Below are 23,074 nucleotides of genomic sequence, written 5' to 3'. Positions count from 1 at the left end.
CAAGATCATATAGATGGCCAACGCAAACCATAATTCCCTCTCTCATTGTCTGCATAAGAGTATCATCACATTTGCATATAGAACAGCCTTTTTCGTTATTGCTCTACTTCATAAAAATATAAAGAACTTAGAACAGAAACATTACAAACTTAAGGTTCTTTGGTGAAGAATGGAAAAAAAACAACAGTATTTCAGCGGTAAGTCAAATCCTAGAAGCTAGTGGTTGCTCCTATCTGTTGATCCGTTGGATCCTTTCACAAAGAAGAGACAGGTATTGGGTCAACTTGACCATGGCAACAATGACAAGTCCACCTATCATCATACATGTTGGCCAAAAGAGTGAGTGAAACAGCACATTGGAACTATAAAGTTTGGTTAGCAACACATTCTTTTGAATGCCTTCTGGGTCACAGAAACAGGTAAAGTGTTGATACTTCTTGAAGTTTTCCATGACGACATTCACAAGGGACAAAGACTCTTCAAAGTTCTTTCCACACTTGGGTATATAAGAACACTGTAGGGATGGAAAAAGACAAATAAAAAAAGAGAAATATAGTGCATTCTGAAATGAACAAAAGGCTTTCATTTCAAGCATGATGTTAACTGACACCTCTCATTTTAACTTCCTTTTTATGACCCTGTAATACCTTAGTTTGGGGTAGTGTTGTGGCGACTGGGTGGAGCTGAGAATTTACTGGACAGATGCCCTTCCTGACACCATATGGAGTTCACAGCGTTTTTTTCTTTGCCCCTTGGGAATGAAATATCTCCCATTACCTAGGATTGAACCCTCAACCTTCCGAATGGGAGGCGAGCATTTTCACCATTAGGCCACCATGCCAATCACATCTGTCATGTTAAAACTAAATATCATTTTTTTTAATTTTTCTGAAAATGATACTGTTATGAAGAATTGCTAATACCTGCTTTCCTAACAATTATCCTCACAATGGGTTGGATTATACTTTCTATAGTCATTAGATATCAGGACTACCCAATGTGGGAACCACACACACAATATGTCCCATGTGCATATTTCATTTCAGGAGGTGATTTCAATGGTAGACATACCTTTCATCTGTGCTTTTGGAATCGTCAAGGCAATAATGCAAAATGTTGGCAGTTCTACAGGTACATTATACATAGAAACTGAAAGTACATTACTCACATAACACAATTCTTAATTTACTTAGATTGACCAAAAGGGGTATTAGAATTTTGCTGCCCATATATCTTCCTTCTCCAAAGTCGGCTCTTAAATGGAGTTTTGATATCTAGTCTCGTCAAAAGTGTTGCAGTTCACATCTGCTTAGCTTCAATAACCATTCTAGGTCAAAATACAAAACCCCTTTTGAGAGAGCTCATCTAGAATGTTGAGAACATGAGGCTCAAAATGGTTGCTCTAGGGAAACCTGCCTGTCAACAAAATGGCTGCCATGGTGAGCATGGCCAATCAAAAAACACCCATGAAGGTGAACTACTGAGAGATCTAGTGAGACCTTAATGGAGCCCCAAAGCTTTGCTATAAACATGTGTTTTCCAACATACTATTTTTCGAAATAGCATGTTGGAAAGAACAGTATATTTAAATAGGGGTTCCACCACAAAACCGCGGTAGACTAAAGCGCGCTCGATGAAAGCGTGTACGTGACGTCATCACAGTGCGACGAAAACATTGCGCTGTGAGCGGTAAATTTAAAATTAAAGCGAAAACCTTACCCTAACCCCCCCAAACCTAACCCTAACCCTAACCCTAACCCTTAACCTAACGCTAAACCTAACGCTAACCCTTAACCTAACCCTAACCCTAACCCTAACGCTTAACGTAACCCTAAACCTAACCCTAACCCTTAACTTAACCCTAACCCTAACCCTAAACCTAACCCTTACCTTTATGTGACTCGGCTTGCTTTAATTTTATTTTAATTTTAATTTAATTTATTTTTAATTTTTTTCGTCACGCTGCTGATGACGTCAGGTACGCGCTTTAATCGGGCACACTTTAGTGGACCGCGGTTTTGACGGGTCACGTAAATAGGTGGACCACAGCTAAAGTATGAACCAGCAATGTGCTGCAGTTGCCAAAAAGCCAAAACTCCTGGGCTGCATCAACAGAAGGATATCATTAAAATCACAAGAAATGATAATACTGCTGTCAATGGTCCAACTAGCAAATCCAACAAACGTTCAGGAACTTTGAAATCCGAAAAGCAAAACTTTATTGAGCATATCATTTCACCACTGAAGAATGCAAAACCAGCCTCTAACTTTTCCCGCGCAACCCTGCATAGTTAAAGAATAGAGTTCTCCCCTCCTCCCACTGGACAAGTCACATTGTCTAATGATGAATCGTTCTTTTCTTTTGAGAGCAGTTCATGTCTTGGCCGACACCTGCAACTGGGTATTTGGTGGGTGCTTGTCTCTCATGGTTGAAATCTGGAGCCTCTGCATTCCCTCTTCCCCTTCCCTCCCACCAGTTCTTTGGCAAGTTGAAAGGCAGTAATATTCACAGGAAGCATACGCGAATTCAATCTTGACAACTGCTTTATAACACAACTAGTGACATCACACTTGGAATACTGTGCACAGTTCTGGTCATTACAATACAAAAAAAGATGCTGAGACCTTAGAAAGAGTGCAGAGAAGAGTAACAAAGATGGTGAAGAACCTGGAGGTTAAATCTTGTGATGAAAGGTTGAGGGAGCTTGGTATATCTAGCTCAGTGTTTCTCAACCTTGGCAACTTGAAGATGTCTGGACTTCAACTCCCAGAATTCCCCAGCCAGCGAATGCTGGCTGGGGAATTCTGGGAGTTGAAGTCCGGACATCTTCAAGTTGCCAAGGTTGAGAAACACTGATCTAGCTAGTCTATCAAAGAGAAGGATTCGAGATGGGGGGACATGTCAACTGTCTTTCAGTATTTGAGGGGCAGTCACACAGAGAAGAGGAGTTTGAATTATTCTCCAAAGCACCAGAGAGCAGGCCAAGGAGTTATAGGTAGAAGTTTGGTAAAGAAAAATCCAACCTAGAAATAAAGATAAATTTTCTGACAGTGAGAATAATTTATCAATGGAATAGCTTGCCTCTTGGGGTTGTGAGTGTTCTGTCACTGGAGGTTTTCAAGAATAGACCGGACAACCGTTTGACTGGGATGGATGAGCCATGGTGGCCCAGTGGTTAGAGTCAATGGTGGGATTCAGGCAGTTCGCACTACTTCAGTTGTTAACTTTCTGAGCAGTTTGGTGAACTGGTTGTTGGAAGAAATCATTAGGACAGAGAACCAGTTGTTAAATTATTTGAATCCCACCACTGGTTAGAGTGCAGTACTGCAGGCTACTTCTGCTGACTACTGGCTGCCTGCAATTTGGTAGTTTAAATCTCACCAGGCTCAAGGTTGACTCAGACTACCATCCTTCCGAGGTGGGTAAAATGAGGACCCAGATTGTTGGGGGCAATAGGCTGACTCTGTAAAACTGCTTAGATAGCAATAGCAGTTAGACTTATATACCGCTTCATAGGGCTTTCAGCCCTCTCAGTGGTTTACAGAGTCGGCATATTGCCCCCACAATCTGGGTCCTCATTTTACCCACCTCGGAAGGATGGAAGGCTGAGTCAACCCTGAGCTGGTGAGATTTGAACCGCCGAGCTGCAGAACTAGCAGTCAGCTGAAGTTGCTGCAGTACTGCACCCTAACCACTGCACCACCTCGGCTCTCAGCTCTAGAGAGGGCTGTAAAGCACTGTAAAGCAGTATATAAGTGTAAGTGCTATTGCTATGGTGTAACCTGCTTTGAACAGTGGGGTGCTTAGACTAGAAGACAGAGACATTTCTGCCCTATGATTTTATTTTCTAGCTTCTAAAAATAACCCCCCATGCAAATCAGGTGAGGCAAGAATCGTGATAATGCAAGGAATATGTCTGAGGGAAACATCCTACCCCAATCTAATGCGTTGACTATATTAATGCTTTTTCAGTGTTACAGAAAGCTTATGAAGACAGGAAGTGTTATTCATTCATATTCACTCTCATACTTCCTGTTTGAGGCACAAACTGGATTTAGAGACTGTAAGTAAACCAAAATGCAATTTTGTCTCCCCGAATCTTAATCAATCAAGCACAGTCTCCAGCTAATGAGACACTTTTAGACAGTTAAATTAAAAAAAAAACAAATTCAGAGAAGAATCTGGAGAAGAATATAAAACAACGGAAGAACCAGTCACAACAGTCTTCCTCCGAGAGCAATAGCAAAGCAGAGATTTATTCCCCTCTGATGCCAAGCATAAGCCAACCGGAGTCCGTAAGAGAGATATTTCAGTATGAATGAATGAATTTCTTGCAAAAACTGACACTGCGGCTAAAGGAAGAAGAGTCCCATTAGATTAGCAGGTCTTAATGCTCACTCCTTCATTCATGAAGGTCAAAATGCATTCTTCTGCGAGTGTGACTGCAAGAGGCAAAAATGAGCTATAGTGTTCAGCATTTAGGCACCTGAAGATGGTGTGATCAAAGGAGAAGAAAAGATTTTGTGTTGACTTTTGTGGATTGCCGGCAGAGGTGGCATTCTGCCAGTTTAGACTGGTTTGCCTGAACCAGTAGTGGAAATCATGGGTGGGCCACCTGCCCAGGCTCTATTTTGTTCTGTTTAGGGATGTTTTTTGAGCAAAACACATGAGCGGAAGGCTGGGCATGCACACATTTGTGAACCAGTAGGGAAGGTGTTCTGACCCCCACCTTGTTCGTTCAGAAACGACAGCCACACACAGCTTGTAAAGGAATGTCTTTATCACTCCCAGCTTTCGCTGGCTGTGAGCCCAAAATAAACATAGATAAATTCTCTGGCAAAAAGTTAAACAGCAAATGCAAAAACAAAAAGCTCTTACAGCAAACCAGGTTTACAGAAAGCAAATCACTTATCCAAGTGCCTCTTTGAATCATGAACACGAACTCGAACAGGCACGTAACTGAACTAATGAACAAATGAACGTTGACTTCTGCACCTAAGGCGTGGCACCATCAGTCTTTTATCCACAGGAGGAGATCCTAAATGAGCCCCAGCTGCTTGTTATCTTCTCCTGTGAGCATCCTGAAACCACTCACAGGAGATTTCTGTGTCAGTCTGATAGCAGCTCCAAAGGCTCCTACCGAGCCACAACAGGAAGGTATGTGAAAACCACCCCTGATTGCCGATACTAATATTTGGGGATGTATCACTATTTCTCCATCAATGTCAGTTTCATCACTGGCTCTGAGACTGCTTCTTTAAAATTGGGAATAAAGTGACAATTAGGTGGATATGAGTGTCTTTTTTTCCTAGGTTGAATGTGGAAAGGATGGCATTTGGTTTAATGGAATAGATGTTCCTCTAGCTTAGGGGTGTCAAACTCATGGCCTGCGGGCCAGATCTGGCCTGTGTGGTGCTTAGATCTGGCCTGCGGGGCCACCCTGGAAATAGCAAAGGACCGGCCCATAGTGTCTCTGCCAGCAAAAATGGAGCTCAGATCATATGCGGCCCTCCTGAGCTCCTTTTTGCTGGCAGAGGGCTAGCAAAACAAACTAAAAATAAAACAAAAAGAGAAATGTTGCATTTGAAAATGTAAGACGGGAGAGGAAAGGAGAAAGGGAAAGAGGAAAAACAAAGAAAAAGAAGGGAAGATGGGAAGAGAGCAAGGAAGGAAAAATAAGGAAAGAGGGAGAGGAAAAAGAAAGGAGAATGAAGAGGGAAAGAAAAAGAAGGAAAGGAAGGAAGGAAGGAAGGAATGAAGGATGGAGGAAGGAAGGAAGGAAGGAAAGAAGGAAGGAAGGAAGGTCCTGTTCCTTGAGTAACCCTCAAACACTAAAACACATGAAGAAATACCTTTTCGGGAATTCTTAAATCAGCTACCTGAGCATCAATTTCATTCTTCCTAATGGTAACATTCACCCTGGAGGCCCTACCTGATTGGCTCCATTCTTACTAGAAATCTTCAGACTGATGTTATTCTATGGTGTTCACACACTCTAGCAGGAATTAACACACAGTTCCTCGCACCTTAGATACAACACATTAACTATAGAAGCAATTCAGAGTCTGCTGTTCAGCAGTGTTGCAGGAACATGTAGGCGATGACCAGAATGAGTACAAAGGAGGAGTCAAACATATCATTGGTCATGAGTCTCTTTGTGCCCACAAGAGATTTAAGTCCCATTCATCTTGAATTCCATTGAGGTTTATCTATTGCCAGTTTGCTTTGACCATTAGTAGTTCAGATTCTTGTAGGGAGTGTTAGCATGCAATAAACCTGCATTCATTTGAACTGCCCTGACTCCTGAGTTCCTGAACTTGACAGAACCAATATATAGAATCTATCTGGATGATACATACAGTTCACCTTCCCTTAAGCTCTCAGAGAAAGGTGGAAATTACATTACTTCAAGCTCCCTTGAATGAGACTCCCTCCTGGGGATTGTGATGGAAATCATGTAAAATTCAGTACAGGGATTCAGTAATATAACATCTGTACCCCACTTTGGAAGAGAAGGTAGATTGTGTATCAGGCTTTAGCTAATAGAGAGCCCAGTTCCATGCATCTTTCAACTCTGAAAATTGGTTAGCAGTGCCTGAAGGAGTATAGGAACATCATTAATCTACTCAGATTGCTGCTAACCATTTCCTCCTCCTCCTCCTCCTCCTCCTCCTCCTCCTCCTCCTCCTCCTCCTCCTCCTCCTCCTCCTCCTCCTGCTGCCTCCTATATGGATCAATAATTCCATCTTGGAGCTGATTCGTGTCAGTAATATGAAAGCAAAGAATATTTTAATTCTATCCGAAGACTGAAAGGCAAGTTATACCATCAAGGGACATTGCATTAGTAACACCGATTTGCAATTCAGTTTGTACAACAATATGGTCAAAGCAAGAAAGGAAAAAAGGGAAGAAGAAGAAAAAAAATCTTAGTAAGGCAAGCATAATCTATAAAACCACCTTATGCTGAAGGCAGAATAACTACACCTGTGCCAAATTCAAAGGAAGTGACTACTGGGAGGATTAAATTGTGAATACAAATAGCCAAAACTGATTTGAGATTTGCACAGCTAACGTAGCTGAATAGCTAAGGGCCTGGTTAGATAGTATGGGCAACCAGGTGTAGTTTTCCTCTTAAATAGCCCTAATGAAGAAGCTGTCTGTAAAATTGGCAGCAGGATGGAGTTTCCCAGCCATCTTTTTTTTTTCAATTGAAATTACCCACACAGTGAATAGTTTTCCACTTATGAGAGTGTTATAAGACCTGGGTACTTGAGAGACCGCCTGCTGCCAATTACCTCCCATAGACCCGTTAGATCGCACAGGGTCGGCCTCCTCCGGGTTTCGTCTACCAGCCAATGCCATCTGGCTACCACCTGGGGGAGGGCCTTCTCTGTAGCAGCTCCGGCCCTTTGGAATGAACTCCCTGCGGAGATCCGGACCCTCACCTCTCTCCAGGCCTTCCGGAAAGCCGTCAAAACCTGCCTGTGCTGGCAGGCCTGGGGTTGATGAGTTCCCCTGCCCTCTCAACTTGTATGGCTGTATGACTCTTGTGTATTTTAATTACGTGTATTGTGTTTGTATCCCCTTTTCCCCTTTTGAGTTGTTCGCCGCCCTGAGTCCCTCCCGGAGAAGGGCGGCATACAAATAAACTAAATCTTAATCTTAATCTTATAAACATGCTTTTTAAAACAAGTATTTGGAAGCCATAGGTTTTCTTCCTTTGGAGCAGACCATTCATCCAGCAGTAACATTTGCTTTTCTTGAACCAGAATGTTCATGCTTCTCTGCAGTAAAGAAATGATGCTTCTCAACAGTGGCCAACAATTTGCCCATAACCTATTCTCTAATGGCTATGTCTTCCTGCCGCCATGTTATATTTTTAACAAGATGCTGCCACTGTTGTGTCCTGTTGGCCGCCAGCCCCTCCAGCAACCGAATCAGAATAGGAGGCAGTGTGGGAGTCACAATCAGCATCAAGGCAACCGAGAGTTCCGAGGGGGAAGAGGGAATGGAGCTGTTACAGAGAGAGAGAGAGAGGGAGGGAGGGAGGGAGGGAGAGAGAGAGAGAGAGAGAGAGAGAGAGAGAGAGAGAAATAGCAATAGCAATAGCAATAGCAGTTAGACTTATATACCGCTTCATAGGGCTTTCAGCCCTCTCTAAGCGGTTTACAGAGCCAGCATATTGCCCCCACAGTCTGGGTCCTCATTTTACCCACCTTGGAAGGATGGAAGGCTGAGTCAACCCTGAGCCGGTGAGATTAGAACCGCTGAACTGCAGATAACAGTCAGCTGAAGTGGCCTGCAGTACTGCACTCTACCCACTGCGCCACCTTGGCTCAGTGGGAGAGAGGGAGAGGGAGAGAGGGAGAGAGGGAGAGGGAGAGAGAGTGGGGGGGGGCAGAGCCTGGGCCATCCATCAGCCCTCAGATGGAAAGTCAACAGCCCCCAAGTCTGGAGATGGCTGATGAGTAAGAAGAGAAACAGCTGGGTGCAGTGTGGATGCCCCCAAGTCAAAGGAGAGGAGAACAGTGGAAATCCATGGGCCGATCCTTGGGATGGAAGACCCACCGCTGCTAGTGAAGCCTCACCCTAGCTAAAAGGCAGAGATAAAAGATGTGGTAGACAACTATTCATCTTCCAGACTTGTTAGCCTGCAGTGTGAACATTTTTGGGGGGCTACCTGCACTTCTAATTAAAGGAATCTTTGAGTTCACTTCAGAGGATTAGTCTTGTTTGGGGAGCTGGGTCAGAACAGTCACCCACCGTGCTACTAAAAGTTATTCTAGCTTTCTCCACACTACCTGCCATTTCTAGAATTTAACCACATTCTTTCTTTTGGTTCTCATGGAGAATTTGGATGTGTCTTACAACTAGGCTGGAACTACTGCAATGCACTCTACATGGGGCAGCCTTTGAAGAGTATTTGGAGACTTCATCTCGTCCAGAATGCAGCCGCGCGAGCGATTGTGGGTGCACCTCGGTACACCCATGTTACACCTATCCTCCGCGAGCTGCACTGGCTACCGATCGGTCTCTGGATACGCTTCAAAGTGCTAGTCGTAACTTATAAAGCCCTTCATGGTATTGGACTTGGGTACTTGAGAGACCGCCTGCTGCCAATTACCTCCCATAGACCCATTAGATCGCACAGGGTCGGCCTCCTCCGGGTTCCGTCCACCAGCCAATGCCATCTGGCTACTACCCGGGGGAGGGACTTCTCTGTAGCAGCTCCGGCCCTTTGGAATGAACTCCCCGCGGAGATCCGGACCCTCACCTCTCTCCAGGCCTTCCAGAAAGCCGTCAAAACCTGGCTGTGCCGGCAGGCCTGGGGTTGATGAGTTCCCCTCACCTCTCGACTGGTATGGCTGTGTGATTTTCGTGTATTTTAATTATGTGTACTGTGTTTATGTTCCCTTTCCCCCCTGAGTTGTTCACCACCCTGAGTCCCTCCTGGAGAAGGGCGGCATACAAATAAACCAAATACAATACAATACAATACTTTAGGCTGTGTGGAGGATCAGCAGCAGAAGCTGGGGGCTATTGAGGGGAGAAGCAGAAATCTTCTCAAATTCTCTTAGTGCCTCCTAAGTATGTGGGAACAGCATGCTGGCTAGGGGAATTCTGGGACTTTATGTCCACATATCTTAAAGTTGCTAAGGTTGAGAAACACCATGCTAGGCCTACAACTCTGCGATTCACCAGCCTAGGCTGGTCAAGAATGGTAGAGGTTGTAATACAACTCAGAAGATAGGCTAAAGATAGAGAAGGATCTTGACAAACCTGAACATTGGGCACTATCTAATAAAATGAAATTCAATGGTGAAAAGAGTAAGGTTCTACATTTAGGCAACAAAAACGAAATGCATAGGTATAGTAGAGGTGGTACCTTGCTCAACAGTAGTAACTGTGAGAGGGATCTTGGAGTCCTAGTGGACAACCATTTAAATAGGAGCCAGCCATGTGCAGCAGCTGCCAAAAAAACCAACACGGTTCTAGAGGGATAGAATCAAGATCATGTGAAATGTTAATACCACTTTATAATGCCTTGGTAAGGCCACACTTGGAATACTGCATTCAGTTTTGGTCACCACAATGTAGGAAAGATGTGGAGACTCTAGAAAGAGTGCAGAGAAGAGCAACAAAGAGGATTAGGGGAGTGGAGACTAAAACATATGAAGAATGGTTACAGGAACTGGGTATGTCTAGTTTAATTGAAAGAAGGACTAGGGGAGACATGATAGCAGTGTTCCCATATCTCAGGGGTTGCCACAAAGAAGAGGGAGTCAAACTATTTTCCAAGGCACCTGAGGGCAGAACAAGAAGCAATGGGTGGAAACTAATCAAGGAGAGAAGCAACTTAGAACTGAGGAGAAATTTCCTGACAGTTAGAACCATTAATCAGTGGAACAGAAGTTGCCTCCAGAAGTTGTGAATGCCCCAACACTGGAAGTCTTTAAGAAGATGTTGGATAGCCATCTGTCTGAAACGGTATAGGGTTTCCTGCCTAGGCAGGGGGTTGGACTAGAAGACCTCCAAGGTCCCTTCCAACTCTGCTATTGCATTGTATTGTATTGCATTGTATCTGAAGAGCACTCTTTGGAGAGGACAGCCATGACCATAACACCACATGGCCAGAGGCACTGAGAATCCTGGTGTGCTTGGACCAAGCTCATTGCATACCAAAGCTGTCAGCACTTCCCAGCTTACAGAGTGATTGCTGAAATAGAACCGGTCTCTTTTTCTGTATGCCAACAATGTCTCAGGAAGAAACAAAACAGCACCAGACCGATGCACAAATCTGTTATGCTTGGCAGCAGCAATTATACATCAGCTGACAATCACAGGACCGGGCTTCTGATTTTGCCCTATCTCAGGCAATTAGCTGTCTATGTTAGCAAGGACTTTTGTATCATTGTGTGCCTGAAAGCAGATAATGAACAGACTGTTTCCCTGAACGCCATTCATGCAAAATCAAAGGACCTCCGGTGCCCCTATACACATGCACAAAAAGACAAATGGCCATCTGGAGGAAAAACTGCAAATAACAGACTGGAAATGTGACGTGCAGAATAATATGACATAGCTGTCCACGCAGTCCATTCAAAGTGTGATTTTCTGTATTTGTAACTTCCATTATATTTTCAGCATAAAAGGAAATGGGGCTGTAGCCAGTGGTGGGTATTCAAATAATTTAACAAACGGTTCTCTGCCCTAATGACCAGCTGGGTAAGCATGGCTTGGTGGTCATGTGACTGTGTGGGCATGGCCAATTCAATGTCACATACGTCGATGGGCGCTTTGCCTTAGTTTTACAATGTAATAAGAGTTAACCGGAGAGGCAGTTTCTGTAAGCAGAGCAATAAAAATTAGGCTAGAAACAACACCAGAATGTTTCCTTCCTGCCTTCCTTACAGGATTAGCCCTGTAAAGTGGGGAAAAAACAAAAGGAGATTTCTTCCAACAACCGGTTCTCTGAACTGCTTAGAAAGTTAACAACCGGTTCTCCCGAATAGGTGCGAACTGGCTGAATCCCACCCCTGGCTGTAGCTCATAATCCCAAGGCTACTTTTTGAGTAAAAAAAAGTTCCTAGTGTGCATCTAGCACAGAGATCTGCACTCAAAGAGCCATTTGGACCTGTTTGCTTTCAGCACAGGGTGGGAATATAGAAGGTGGAGGAAATTCATGCCTTTGTTCCCGCTCTGGAATATGGAGCAAGGCTCCATCCCCCACCATCGCCCTTACATTCTCAGACCAGGTGAGGAGTGATTGGGAGAGGAGGGCGAGGGGTGGGGCCAGCCAGTGATGGGATCACTTGACAGGGAATCACAGCAGAGAGACAAAAGAGCCTCATGCGGCTCTGGAGCCATGGGTTGCCGACACCTGATCTACCATCTTTGAAAGGACATCAGCTCTGCAGAAGTGTTGCCAGTCCACCTAAAGGCACTTATGAGCTGGACAAACCATTGATCTGACTTTGTGTAAAACACTTACCAAATTCATTTGAATCAACAGCTTTCCTTTCATACATCACACTAATGGTTTGCTTAATCATGCTTTGTGGAATAAACCACAGCCCATACATCAATCTAGGCTACTTATGGTTTATAAACTATAATGACTTGCTTCACAAAATACATGAAGCCGAAATCTAATGAACTATTTATAATTTAGTGTGATGTATGAGCCCCTCATCTGGGTAAGCAAAGACTTTGCTGCAAGATTAGATAAGTGATTACAGAAGACAATTTTGGATTTTTTTAAAAAATGGATAGCCCTATATTATTACGGTGTTATATTAGGGCTGGCGTGTGATCTGGGTTTAAAAAGGAAAAGATTATTTTTCTAGGCATTTCCTTGAATCAAAAGTTGTATGAACCCAGGAAAAGATGAGTTCAGGTGTATAATATCTGTATCCACACTCTCTATGGAACACCTTTTCCCATTCTTTTCTTATATATTTCTGGAATACCACCTAGTCTAAATCTGTACAATGTCTATACTTCTATATTCTATATCAGGGGTGTCAAACTCAAAGCCCGCAGGCTGGATCCGGCCTGCAGGGTGCTTAAATCTAGCCGGTGGGGCCAGCCTGAAAATAGCAAAGGACTGACCCACGGTGCCTCTAGCAGTCAAAATAGGGCACAGGGGGAGCTGCGCACGGCCTCCGTGCAGCTTGTTTTGAAATTGGATGGCCTCTGGCAGCACTTTGTCAGCCAAAACAGGACATAGGGGCACTGCGTGTGGCCCCGGCGGTGTCCAGTTTGGTTGGCAAAGTGTTGCCAGAGACTGTCCAGGCGGCCATCCCCTTCCCTCCCCGGCCAGCCCGCTGAGAACTACAATTCTGATCCGGCCATCAAAGAAATCCAGTTTGACACCCCTGTTCTATATGTGCATCATATATATCTGTATCTGTATCTGTATCTGTATCTGTATCTGTATCTGTATCTGTATCTGTATCTGTATCTGTATCTGTATCTGTATCTGTATCTGTATCTGTATCTATTTATCTATTTATCTATTTATCTATTTATCTATTTATCTATCTATCTATCTATCTATCTATCTATCTATCTATCTATCTATCTATCTATCTATCTATCTACCTACCTACCTACCTACCTACCTACCTACCTACCTACCTACCTACCTACCTACCTACCTATATCTATCATCTATCATCTATCATCTATCATCTATCATCTATCATCTATCATCTATCATCTATCATCTATCATCTATCATCTATCATCTATCATCTATCATCTATCATCTATCATCTATCATCTATCATCTATCATCTATCATCTATCTATCTGTCTGTCTGTCTGTCTGTCTGTCTGTCTGTCTGTCTCTATCTCTATCTATCTCTATCTCTATCTCTATCTCTATCTCTATCTCTATCTCTATCTCTATCTCTATCTCTATCTCTATCATCTCTACCTATACCTATACCTCTATCTATCTTGTGAACATTTCATTATCTGACTAGGTAACATCATCACAATGAAATGTCTGCAAGAAAACAACCAAGCTCAGGGAACATCAAGGATTCCACAAATATAGATAGTTAATGCTACCCTTTGCGAACCACGTAATCACAGCAAAGACATACAGAAAGCTCTAACATTAGTGTCATTCAATGGTTGATTGGAGTTTTGCAGCCCAGATATTGTATGTGTCAGAGGTGGGTTGCAAATACCGGTGCTACCGGTTCACTTGTGCTTGCGTGCGACGCTTCTGCGCATGCTCAGAAGCTTCCAGGCAGGTAGGCGGAGACTCCCATCATCGCCACTACCGGTTTACCCAATCCAGGCCGAACTGGGAGCAACCCACCTCTGGTATGTTTTCTCTATTTTTCATGGTGTATAAAGCCAGGAGGACTAGAAATTTCAATCAGAAATAAAATCAACACAGCTAGGGATTAAATTGCATATAGGAAAATTAGATTCCATGAATCTGGACTCAAAAAAAAAAAAAAAAAAAAAGGAACACCCTGAATCTTATCCCTCCCACATCCCAACGAGTGCATTTCTTTTGACATCGGATGATGTTCTTACCTCAGAATTAATCTTGATGGTTTCTTCTGTGTGGTAAAGTAGGTACTTTTGCCCTGAAGAGGAAACATTGACATAGACCTGTAAGCAGGGATACTGAGAGTTTTTCGAGCACTCCGGACCACAGCTGAACGAGCAGTTAAAGGTTTCCGTGATGGAGATGTTGAGGAGTGTGCACTGGGTCTCTTCCGTCCAAACACTGGCAAAGAAAGAGGGATGGACAACAATGATACAGCTATGTCATTTTTGATCCTGGATCAGTGGTGGGTTCCGAATCCCATTGCAACCAGTACGCTGCAACGGGGCTGGGCGTCCACCACGTGCATGCCTGCAGCACGTGCGCAGCGCATGCATGCATACTTACTGCCTGCAACGCTCCAGCTCCTCGGCGGAGTGTCGCCCAGGCGCGGTACAAGTGGTGGGTTTCAAACTTTTTTAGAACCTCTTCTGTAGGTGTGGCCTGCTTTGTGGGAGCTGCTTGCCGGCTATGTGATCAGGTGGGAGTGGCTTGCCAGCCATGTGACTGGGTGGGTGTGGCCAACTTGTAAAATGTGGTGAAACTCACCTAACAATGCTCTTGCTTAGCAACCAAAATGTTGGCTCGGGAACTCTGGCATTTGAAGCACGCAAGTCTTAAAGCTGTCAAGTTACAAGACCCTTGCACCCCTAACGCTTTAGAAAGAAAAAAACCAGGGGTGTTCAAACTTGACAGCTTTAATACTTGTGGACTTCAACTCCCAGAATTCCTCCTCTCGCTCTTCATCTTGATGATGTGCGGATTGGCGGGGGGAGGGAGCTAGAACCAGTTCTAAATGGCACTGTAGATTGATGGAACCTCTTCTATAGAAGAGGTTAGAACTGGCAGGAACCCACCCCTGTGTGGTATGCTCCATGTGTGTGCGCGAAAGCCCCAATCAGCTCAAATACAGGTAAGGAGGGAGGGAATGGCACCTGGTGCTCCCAGCAGGCACCGGTATGCTTGTACCAGGGCGTACGGGTTGTATCCCACCACTGCCCTGGATGCACAGTGACAGTTTGACAGTCTTGGTTTTTTTTAGATGCCCAGGCATATTCCTTGACCCTCAAAATGTACTGCTGCAATCATTTTAAGTGTTACAAATGCAGAAACTTGGACAAGTTACGGAGAGACAATAAATGGCTGGCCAAACCAGATAAAAGGACAAATATGCCCAAAGGGGGGGTGCAGTTTTCAATCATGAAATCACTTGAATCTTATCACCCACCCCACAACAAGAATAGCCTAGGATTTTCTGCAGCTGACCTGATGCAAAACACATTTAATTGGGGATAAACTTTCTTTGATCATTGGAAAACAGAACAGGCCTTGACAATAAGTTACTCTTTGAGAAAAAACTACACATTTCTTGGCTGACTATACTTTGGCTAGAAAAAAATACAGTATCGTTGAACAGTAAAGCAGAAAGTTTGTAGTGGCAACAAGCATAAATCTAGGTAAGGGCATTGTAATATTTATGACAAGACCCAGGTATTTGGTCAAATGTTTCCATCATGTTGTATTCAGACATGATCTCCCTGTAATGGAATAATCCTAGGTAAAGGTTCCCCTCACACATATGTGCTAATTGTTCCTGACTCTAGGGGGCAGTGCTCATCTCCGTTTCAAAGCTGAAGACCCAGCTCTGTCCAAAGACATGGTCCTTTTTCCAGCATGACTAAATGCCAAAGGCACAGAGAACGCTGTTACCTTCCCACCAAAAGTGGTTCCTATTTTTCTACTCGCATTTTTAAATGCTTCTGAACTGCTAGGTTGGCAGAAGTTGGGACCAGTAATGGGAACTCACACTGTTACGCGGTGCTAGGGATTCAAACCGCTGAACTGCCGACCTTTCTGACCGACAAGCTCAGCATCTTAGCCACTGAGCCACCATGTCCTAGAGTTCAGCCAAAACATTTAAATGGCTAAAATGGCAATTTCATGATAAATTTAGAATAAACTTCTTTAGAACGGCCTGTTCTCATCAAGAAGTCCACCCGATAAATTTATAGTAAGTTCGACCATTTATCACAGATGTGGGGCAGCCTTTGAAAACACTTTGCAAAAATGACAGTTAAATACAGTGATATTTATAGTTAATACAAATATCACTATATTGAGCATCAATTTTGTGCGTGAAGGTGGAGAAGAACAACCTGTCTCATGTATGCTACGGTGCATACGATGTCCTTCAACATCTATGGAGACCACATGTTGGCGAGAGAAAATGCTGTTGATGTGGGCCGATTCTGGGCGAATGTCATTTAGTTTCAATCTTCCTTACTTTAAATATTTTTATGACCTATTTTATACCTATTTTACTGGCTCAGTGTTGACTGTTATTTATCTATAGCTTAAAATGCTTCCGACACGCATAAAAAAAGATTTGTGTTAGGATTTGTATATCTGTATTATACATTCTGGTGAGGGAGAAATTCCCTGAGGATGGGCTCCAGCACGAGTCCGAAAGCTCGGAAGACAAAACCTCTGGTGCTGGTAACTGACCCATATTGGATCCTGCAACATTATCCTGACGCACATATGACTTGTATTAACTGTCTTCATTTGACTTGTATTAACTTGGTTATTGCTTCTTTATTCATCAGAACGAGATAACATCCAGCATTTTACCCCAGTGTACCCCTTGTACAGATGTGTCAAACTCAAGGCCCAGGGGCCAGATGTAGCCTGCGGGATGCTTAGATCTGGCCTGCAAGGCCGCCCTGAAAACAGCAAAGGAATGGCTTGCGGTGCCTCTGCCAGTGAAAACCGAGTTCTGTTTTCGCTGGCAGAGGGTTGCAGGAGGCCATCGCAGCCAAAAATGGAGCTCAGGAGCAGGGGTGGGCTTCAAAGATTTCAGCTACTGGTTCTCTGCCTGGTTGTTGGGTGAGCATGGCTATGGTGGGTGTGGCCTAGTTGGCCTCCTGCACCATAGCGGGCCCCCCATTTTTCACCTTCCCCAGGCTCTGGAGGCTTTCCTTGAGCCTTGGGGAGGGCAAAAACTCCCTCCCCCACACTCGAGGCCTGTTTTTCCCCATCCCCGAGCCTCCGCACAGGGCATGCACTTACCTTGCATCCAAAACGGGCTGCATGGAGACTACTGAGAAGAGTGGGGTGGGTGGGGCCAGCCAGGGGTGGGATTTGGAGGTTCTCCAAACTGGCCATAATGTTAGCTACCGGTTCCCCCGAACCTGGGTGAACCTATAGCAGCCATCCCCCCTGCTCGGGAGCCTGTTTTTGTTGGCAGAGTGCTTGGGCCACCCCCGATACGAGTGACATTGAGCTGGCCACATCTACCTTGGTCATGCCCACCCCAGCACCTCAAGGTCAAACACAACCCCGATGCATCCCTCAATGAAATCGAGTTTAACACCCCTGGCCTAGTACAATATTAGATTACTACAATGTTTCGATGCAAAGCATAGAATGTAGATTATTATTTGGAGAGTCGAGTGGAGAGTCAACTGAACATAACTTTAATTGGTAGGGATGAATAATTAAAGATGCCTGAGAATAGGGTGATTTTGAAATGTAAATGCAGGGGGTTAGCTGGCTTTTTAATTGGATTTTATCTGCAAATGATGAGCGATATGAGGTAAATGCTCATAGTGATGACTGCAGAAGTTACTGTGTTTCTCAAATCAGGGGACAGGAGAGTGAAGGACAGAAGCCCACGCCTCCATTTTTAGATGAGGAATGGTGATTTGCAACTCAGGGCTGTTATTCCCTGCTTATATGTTCTCTTAGGATTTTGTCAGGGTGTTGTGGGCATTAAAATTCAGAGCAGGCCACCAAATTAGATCCCACAGACTAGGCCTCCTCCGAATTCCATCTACTGGCCAATGCCGATTGGCTACCACCCGGAGGAGGGCTTTCTCTGTGGCTGCTCCGGCCCTCTGGAACGAGCTCCCCATGGAGATTCGGACCCTCACCACTCTTCAGGCTTTCCGCAAAGCCCTTAAAACCTGGTTGTTCCAACAGGCCTGGGGCTGACGAGTTCCCCGCCCCCGCTCGAATTGTGTGGTTGTTGAGTGTTTTTTAAATTGTTGTAGTTGTTTGTCCGTTGTTTTTCCTCCTGTTTGTATTCCCTCCCCCTTACTTTGGTTTGTGAGCTGCCCTGAGTCCCTCTGGGAATAGGGCGGCATAGCAATGTGGTAGTGGCCTGCAATAAATCAAATCAAATCAAATCAAATCAAATGACGCTGAGGCAACTGTGACCCTGGCAGAAGAAACAGTGGCTTCATGGAAGGTAAGCTGGAAAGGTTTTGTTGGGTAGCCGCAGCCAATAGTCATATAATGAAGCTATAATGAAGCTTGTTTGTATGAGCAGCCCTCTAACCTAGTCAGGAAAAAGTACCATATTTTTCAGAGTATAAGATGCACCTCCCCCCCCCAAAAAAGAGCATGGAAATGTTGGTGCTATTTTTGGCCTCCTGAAACCCTGCCCCTGCATCCCATTTTTGTGAAAAACGTGTGAAATATGGGGCATTTTTCACAAAACAGGGGTCTTTTTGCCTTCCCCTACCCCCAGAAGCATTCTGCAGGCTTCAGCAGAGCTGGGGGAAGGGAAAATGCCCCCATTTCGGTGAAAAAAGGGTGAAAAATTAGGTGGTTTTGCTTCCCCCCCTCCCAGAAGCACTCTTCAGGCTCCAGCAGGGCTGGGGGAAGGCCTGTTTTTCACCAAAATGGGGGCATTTTCCCTTCCCCCAGCCCTGCTGAAGCCTGCAGAGTGCTCCTGGGGGCCAGGGAGGACAAAAACTTTTTTTCTTACTTACCTCTTTGAAATCTTGTTGCTTCTTATACACCAGTGCGTCTTATTGTCCAAAAAATATGGTAACCGTTATTAAATGTCTATGGAGATTCTCAGTCATACAGGTTATGGTTGTCCCAAAATTGTTTTTTCTAAAGGGAACTAGACTTTGTTTTTCTTTGAAGACATTTCGCTTCAAAACTGAAGAAGCTTCTTGGATGAGAAGTGAAATGTCCTCCAAGAAAATCAAAGTCCAGTTGCCTTTTGAAAAAGCACTTTCAGGATAACAATTATTATTAACAGAATAACAGAATTGGAAGGGACCTTGGAGGTCTTCTAGTCCAAATCCCCGCCAAGCAGAAGACCATATATCCTTCTAGACAAATTGATGGAGCACCCACAACTTCTGAAGGCAAGGGGTTCCACTGATTAATTGTTCTCACTGTCATGAAATTTCTCCTTGGTTCTAGGTTGGATCTCTCTTTGATAAGTTTCTATTACTTGTCTTGCCGTCAGATCAGTGGTGGGTTGCTGCCGATCCTGACCGATACGGCTGTACCGGTAGTGGCCTGGAGCACCTGAGAGCGTATCGGTATGGTGGCTCATTTGGCCCACCTGCCCGCCCACGCTCTATAACTGTATTTATGCCAAAAGGCACACTGCGCATGCGCGCACAGTGAGCGGTGCCTGCGTGTGCTCCAACAAGCAGCTGGATGTCACAAGGGGGGTGGATTGCACATGCATGCACAGTGCACGTCAGGCTTGTGCGTGAACAGACTGCGATCAGCCAGTGGTGGGTTGCAGGCGGTACGCCCTGATACGCATGTAACAGTGCCTGCTGGAAGCAGCAACCACTGTACCAGAACGGTGCTTTGGAGGGCCCTCCCACCTGCCCCTTTTTCCTTACCTGTATTTGAAGGAAACGGGCCATCTGTGCATGCGCGCACAGTGTACGGTGCCTGCGTGATGCTTCGCCGGGCAGCTGGAGTGTTACAGATGGTGGGTGCGCATGCATACACAGCACACATGCCTGTGGTGCACGCCTGGCTCCCGTTGCAGTGTACCGGTTGCAATGGGAACTGAAACCCACTACTGTGATCAGCGTATTAGTAGTGACGGTAAGAGCAACCCACCATTGTCTCAGATGCTTTGGAGAATAGGTTGACTCCCTCTTCTTTGTGGCAGCCCCTCAAATATTGGAAGTCTGCTATCATGTCACCCCAATTTTTCTCTTCGTTAGACTAGACATATCTAGTTCCCGTAGTCATTCCTCATAGCCTCCAGCCATCTAATCATCTTTATTGCTCTTGTCTGCACCCTTTCTAGAGTCTCAACACCTTTTTTTGTATTATGGTGACCAGAATTGTATGAAATATTCTAAGAGTGGTTTCACCAGTGCAGTATATAGATATACTATGGCTTCACGTCATCTTGATACTATTCCTCTCTTAACTCAGTGTAGAACTCATATTAAGTGGTTGTTCTCTAGGACTCCTACACCCCTCCCACAGTTACTCATGTTGAGCCACTATTCTAGAACCATGGTGGTGCAGTGGTTAAAATGAAGTACTGCAGGACTAACTCACTGTTCACTCCAGGAGTTTAATTCTGAGTGGCTCAAGGTTGACTCAGCCTTCCATCCTTCTAAGGTGGGTAAAATGAGGACTCAGATTGTTGGGGGCAACATGCGGACTCTGTAAACTGCTTAGAGAGGGCTATAAAGCACTGTAAAGTGGTATATAAGTCTAATGCTATTGCTATTCTATGCCTGTGTGTTTGGTATTTCTTGCTTAAGTAAGAGATCTTACTTAATGGATGTTGTTCCATTGAGGATTACATGTGGAGTGCGGTTGGTCAGCCAGTTATGAATCCATCTTGTGGTGATGCTATTTATCCCACATTTTTCTCTCTTAAAAAAAAATTAGATTGTGGTTTACATTGTCAGTTGGCTTACTGAAGTACAAGTATGTCCACAGCATTTGGCTGATCCACTAATTTAGTCATTTTGTCAAAGAATACAATAAGATTTGTTTGGCGTGATCTCTTTTTGACAAACCTATGTTCGCTTCTAGTAATAGCAATAGCAATAGCACTTAGACTTATATACCACTTCACAGTGCTTTTACAGCCCTCTCTAAGTGGTTTACAGGGTCAGCCTACTGCCCCCAACAATTTGGGTCCTCATTTTACCCACCTTGGAAGGATGGAAGGCTGAGTCAACCTTGAATCAGTCAAAATCTAACTACTGGCAGTGAATAGAATCAGCCTGCAACAGACCCATTGCTTGATTATATTTTCCAGGATCTTCCAGTATATTGATGTCAACCTGATTGGTCTGTTGTTTCCTGGATCATTCTCCCCTCCCCCATTTTGAAGATGGAAACCACATCAGTTGTTTTCCAGTCCTCTGTTACTCCCCTCGTTCTCTAGGATCTATGAAAGATATGATTCAATGATTCTGTCAACTCCTTCAGAACTCTGGGAGATAAGTGGGATGGAGTGGGATATGACACATTACATATCTGGTGTAGGAGAAGGGCAGGCAGAGCCCGAGGATGGAGTCAAGAAAATAATCTGCCTGGAGCTGACACGTTCCCACAAGTGGTGTAGTTTAAACCTCTCTTGAATTCCGTTGACTCTTATCTAGCGCCAATTTAGTGCTGACCATTAGAATGCAGTACTTCAGGCCCCTATGGGAAATCTAGACAGTATACTAAAAAGCAGAGACATCACCCTGCCAACAAAAGTGTGTATAATCAAGGCTATAGTTTTCCCAGTTGCAATGTATGGCTGTGAAATTTGGACCACAAGAAAGGCTGAGTGCCAATGAATTGAACTCTGGTGCTGGAGAAGACTCCTGAGAGTCCCTTGGACTGCAAGGCGATCCAACTGGTCAATCCTAAAGGAGATCAACCCTGATTGTTCTTTGGAAGGCCAGATCCTGAAGATGGAACTCAAATACTTTGGCCACTTAATGAGAAGGAAGGACTCACTGGAGAAGAGCCTAATGCTGGGAACGATTGACGGCAAAAGAAGAAGGGGATGACAGAGTTTGAAGTGGCTGGAGGAAGTCACTGAAGGCCTGAGCTTAAATGGACTCCAGAGGATGGTAGAGGGCAGGAAGGCCTGGAGGAATGTTGTTCATGGGGTCGCAATGGTGTTGCAACTAACAACAACAACTGCAGGCTACTTCTGCTGTCTGGCAGTTGCCTGCAATTTAACAGTTCAAATCTCACCAGGCTCAAGGTTGACTCAGCCTTCCATCCTTCCAAAGTGGGTAAAATGATGACCTAGTTTGTTGGGGGCAATATGCTGACTCTGTAAACTGCTTAGAGAGGGCTGTAAAGCACTGTGAAGCGTTATATAAATCTAAGTGCTATTGCTATATAGGCATGAGCAATAAATCAGCTTAATTAAAATTTAACGTGTGGTCATAATTCTTCACACCTGACATTTGGCGACTCAATAAATGTCAAATATAGCTTTATTCCTCAAGCTTAGATGGATTGAATTCACTTATTATGCCAAATTTGTTTGAAATGAGGTAGGCTATTTTGTGCTTCGCTGTATTGTTGAGACATAAATCTCACTCGATTTAATAGGTCCTTTTCCCAGGTAACAGGACATAGGCGAGTTATCAGGAATCAAAGCCTTTGAGCTGAATGGGATTTACATCTGAGTTACATTGTTTAGAATTCATTAACCATAGAGAGCTGGGCCATAAGGAAGGCTGAGTGCCAAATAATTGATGCTTTCAAATTGTGGTGTTGGACAAGATTGTTGAGAGGTCCTTGGGCTGCAAGGAGTTCAGATCAGTCAATCCTAAGGGAAATCAACTCCGACTGTTCTTTGGCAGGACAGACACTGAAGCTGAAGCTAAAAAATTTTGGCCACCTAATGAGAAAATTGGAAAACACCCTGATGTTGGGAAAGATTGAAGGCAAAAGGAGAAGGAGACAACAGAGGATATGATGGTTGTTGTTGTTGTTGTTGTTGTTGTTGTTAGTTGAGAAGTTGTGTCCAACCCATCACAACTCCATGGACAATATTCCTCCAGCCTTCCTGTCCTCTACCATCTTCTGGAGTCCATTTAAGCTTATGTCTACTGCTTCGGTGACTCCATCCAGCCACCTCATTCTCTGCTGTCCCCTTCTTATTTTGCCCTAAGTCTTTCCTAGCATTAGGCTCTCATTAGGTGGCCAAAGTATTTGAGTTTCCTCTTCAGGATCTGGCCTTCTAAAGAGCAATCGTG

At 44.4% G+C, this 23,074-nt stretch overlaps 1 protein-coding gene across 1 annotated transcript in view; it reads right to left on the bottom strand.

The window, feature by feature from the left end:
• Window positions 1-229: 229 nt before the first annotated feature.
• LOC116514397 (calcium-activated potassium channel subunit beta-2) overlaps window positions 230-23,074 on the bottom strand; it is a 58,234-nt gene continuing 35,389 nt past the window's right edge. The window contains exons 3-4 of the mRNA XM_032225975.1: window positions 14,060-14,255; window positions 230-514 (exon numbers count right to left, since the gene is read on the bottom strand). Of these exons, the coding sequence (XP_032081866.1) occupies window positions 230-514; window positions 14,060-14,255 (481 nt within the window). The remainder of the gene's footprint in view (window positions 515-14,059; window positions 14,256-23,074) is intronic.

The sequence above is a fragment of the Thamnophis elegans genome, chromosome 10, assembly GCF_009769535.1.
Source record: "Thamnophis elegans isolate rThaEle1 chromosome 10, rThaEle1.pri, whole genome shotgun sequence".
In the NCBI taxonomy this organism is placed as follows: domain Eukaryota; kingdom Metazoa; phylum Chordata; class Lepidosauria; order Squamata; family Colubridae; genus Thamnophis; species Thamnophis elegans.
The sequence above is the reverse complement of the archived record's forward strand: the minus strand, read 5'-3'. Positions and strand labels throughout refer to the sequence as shown.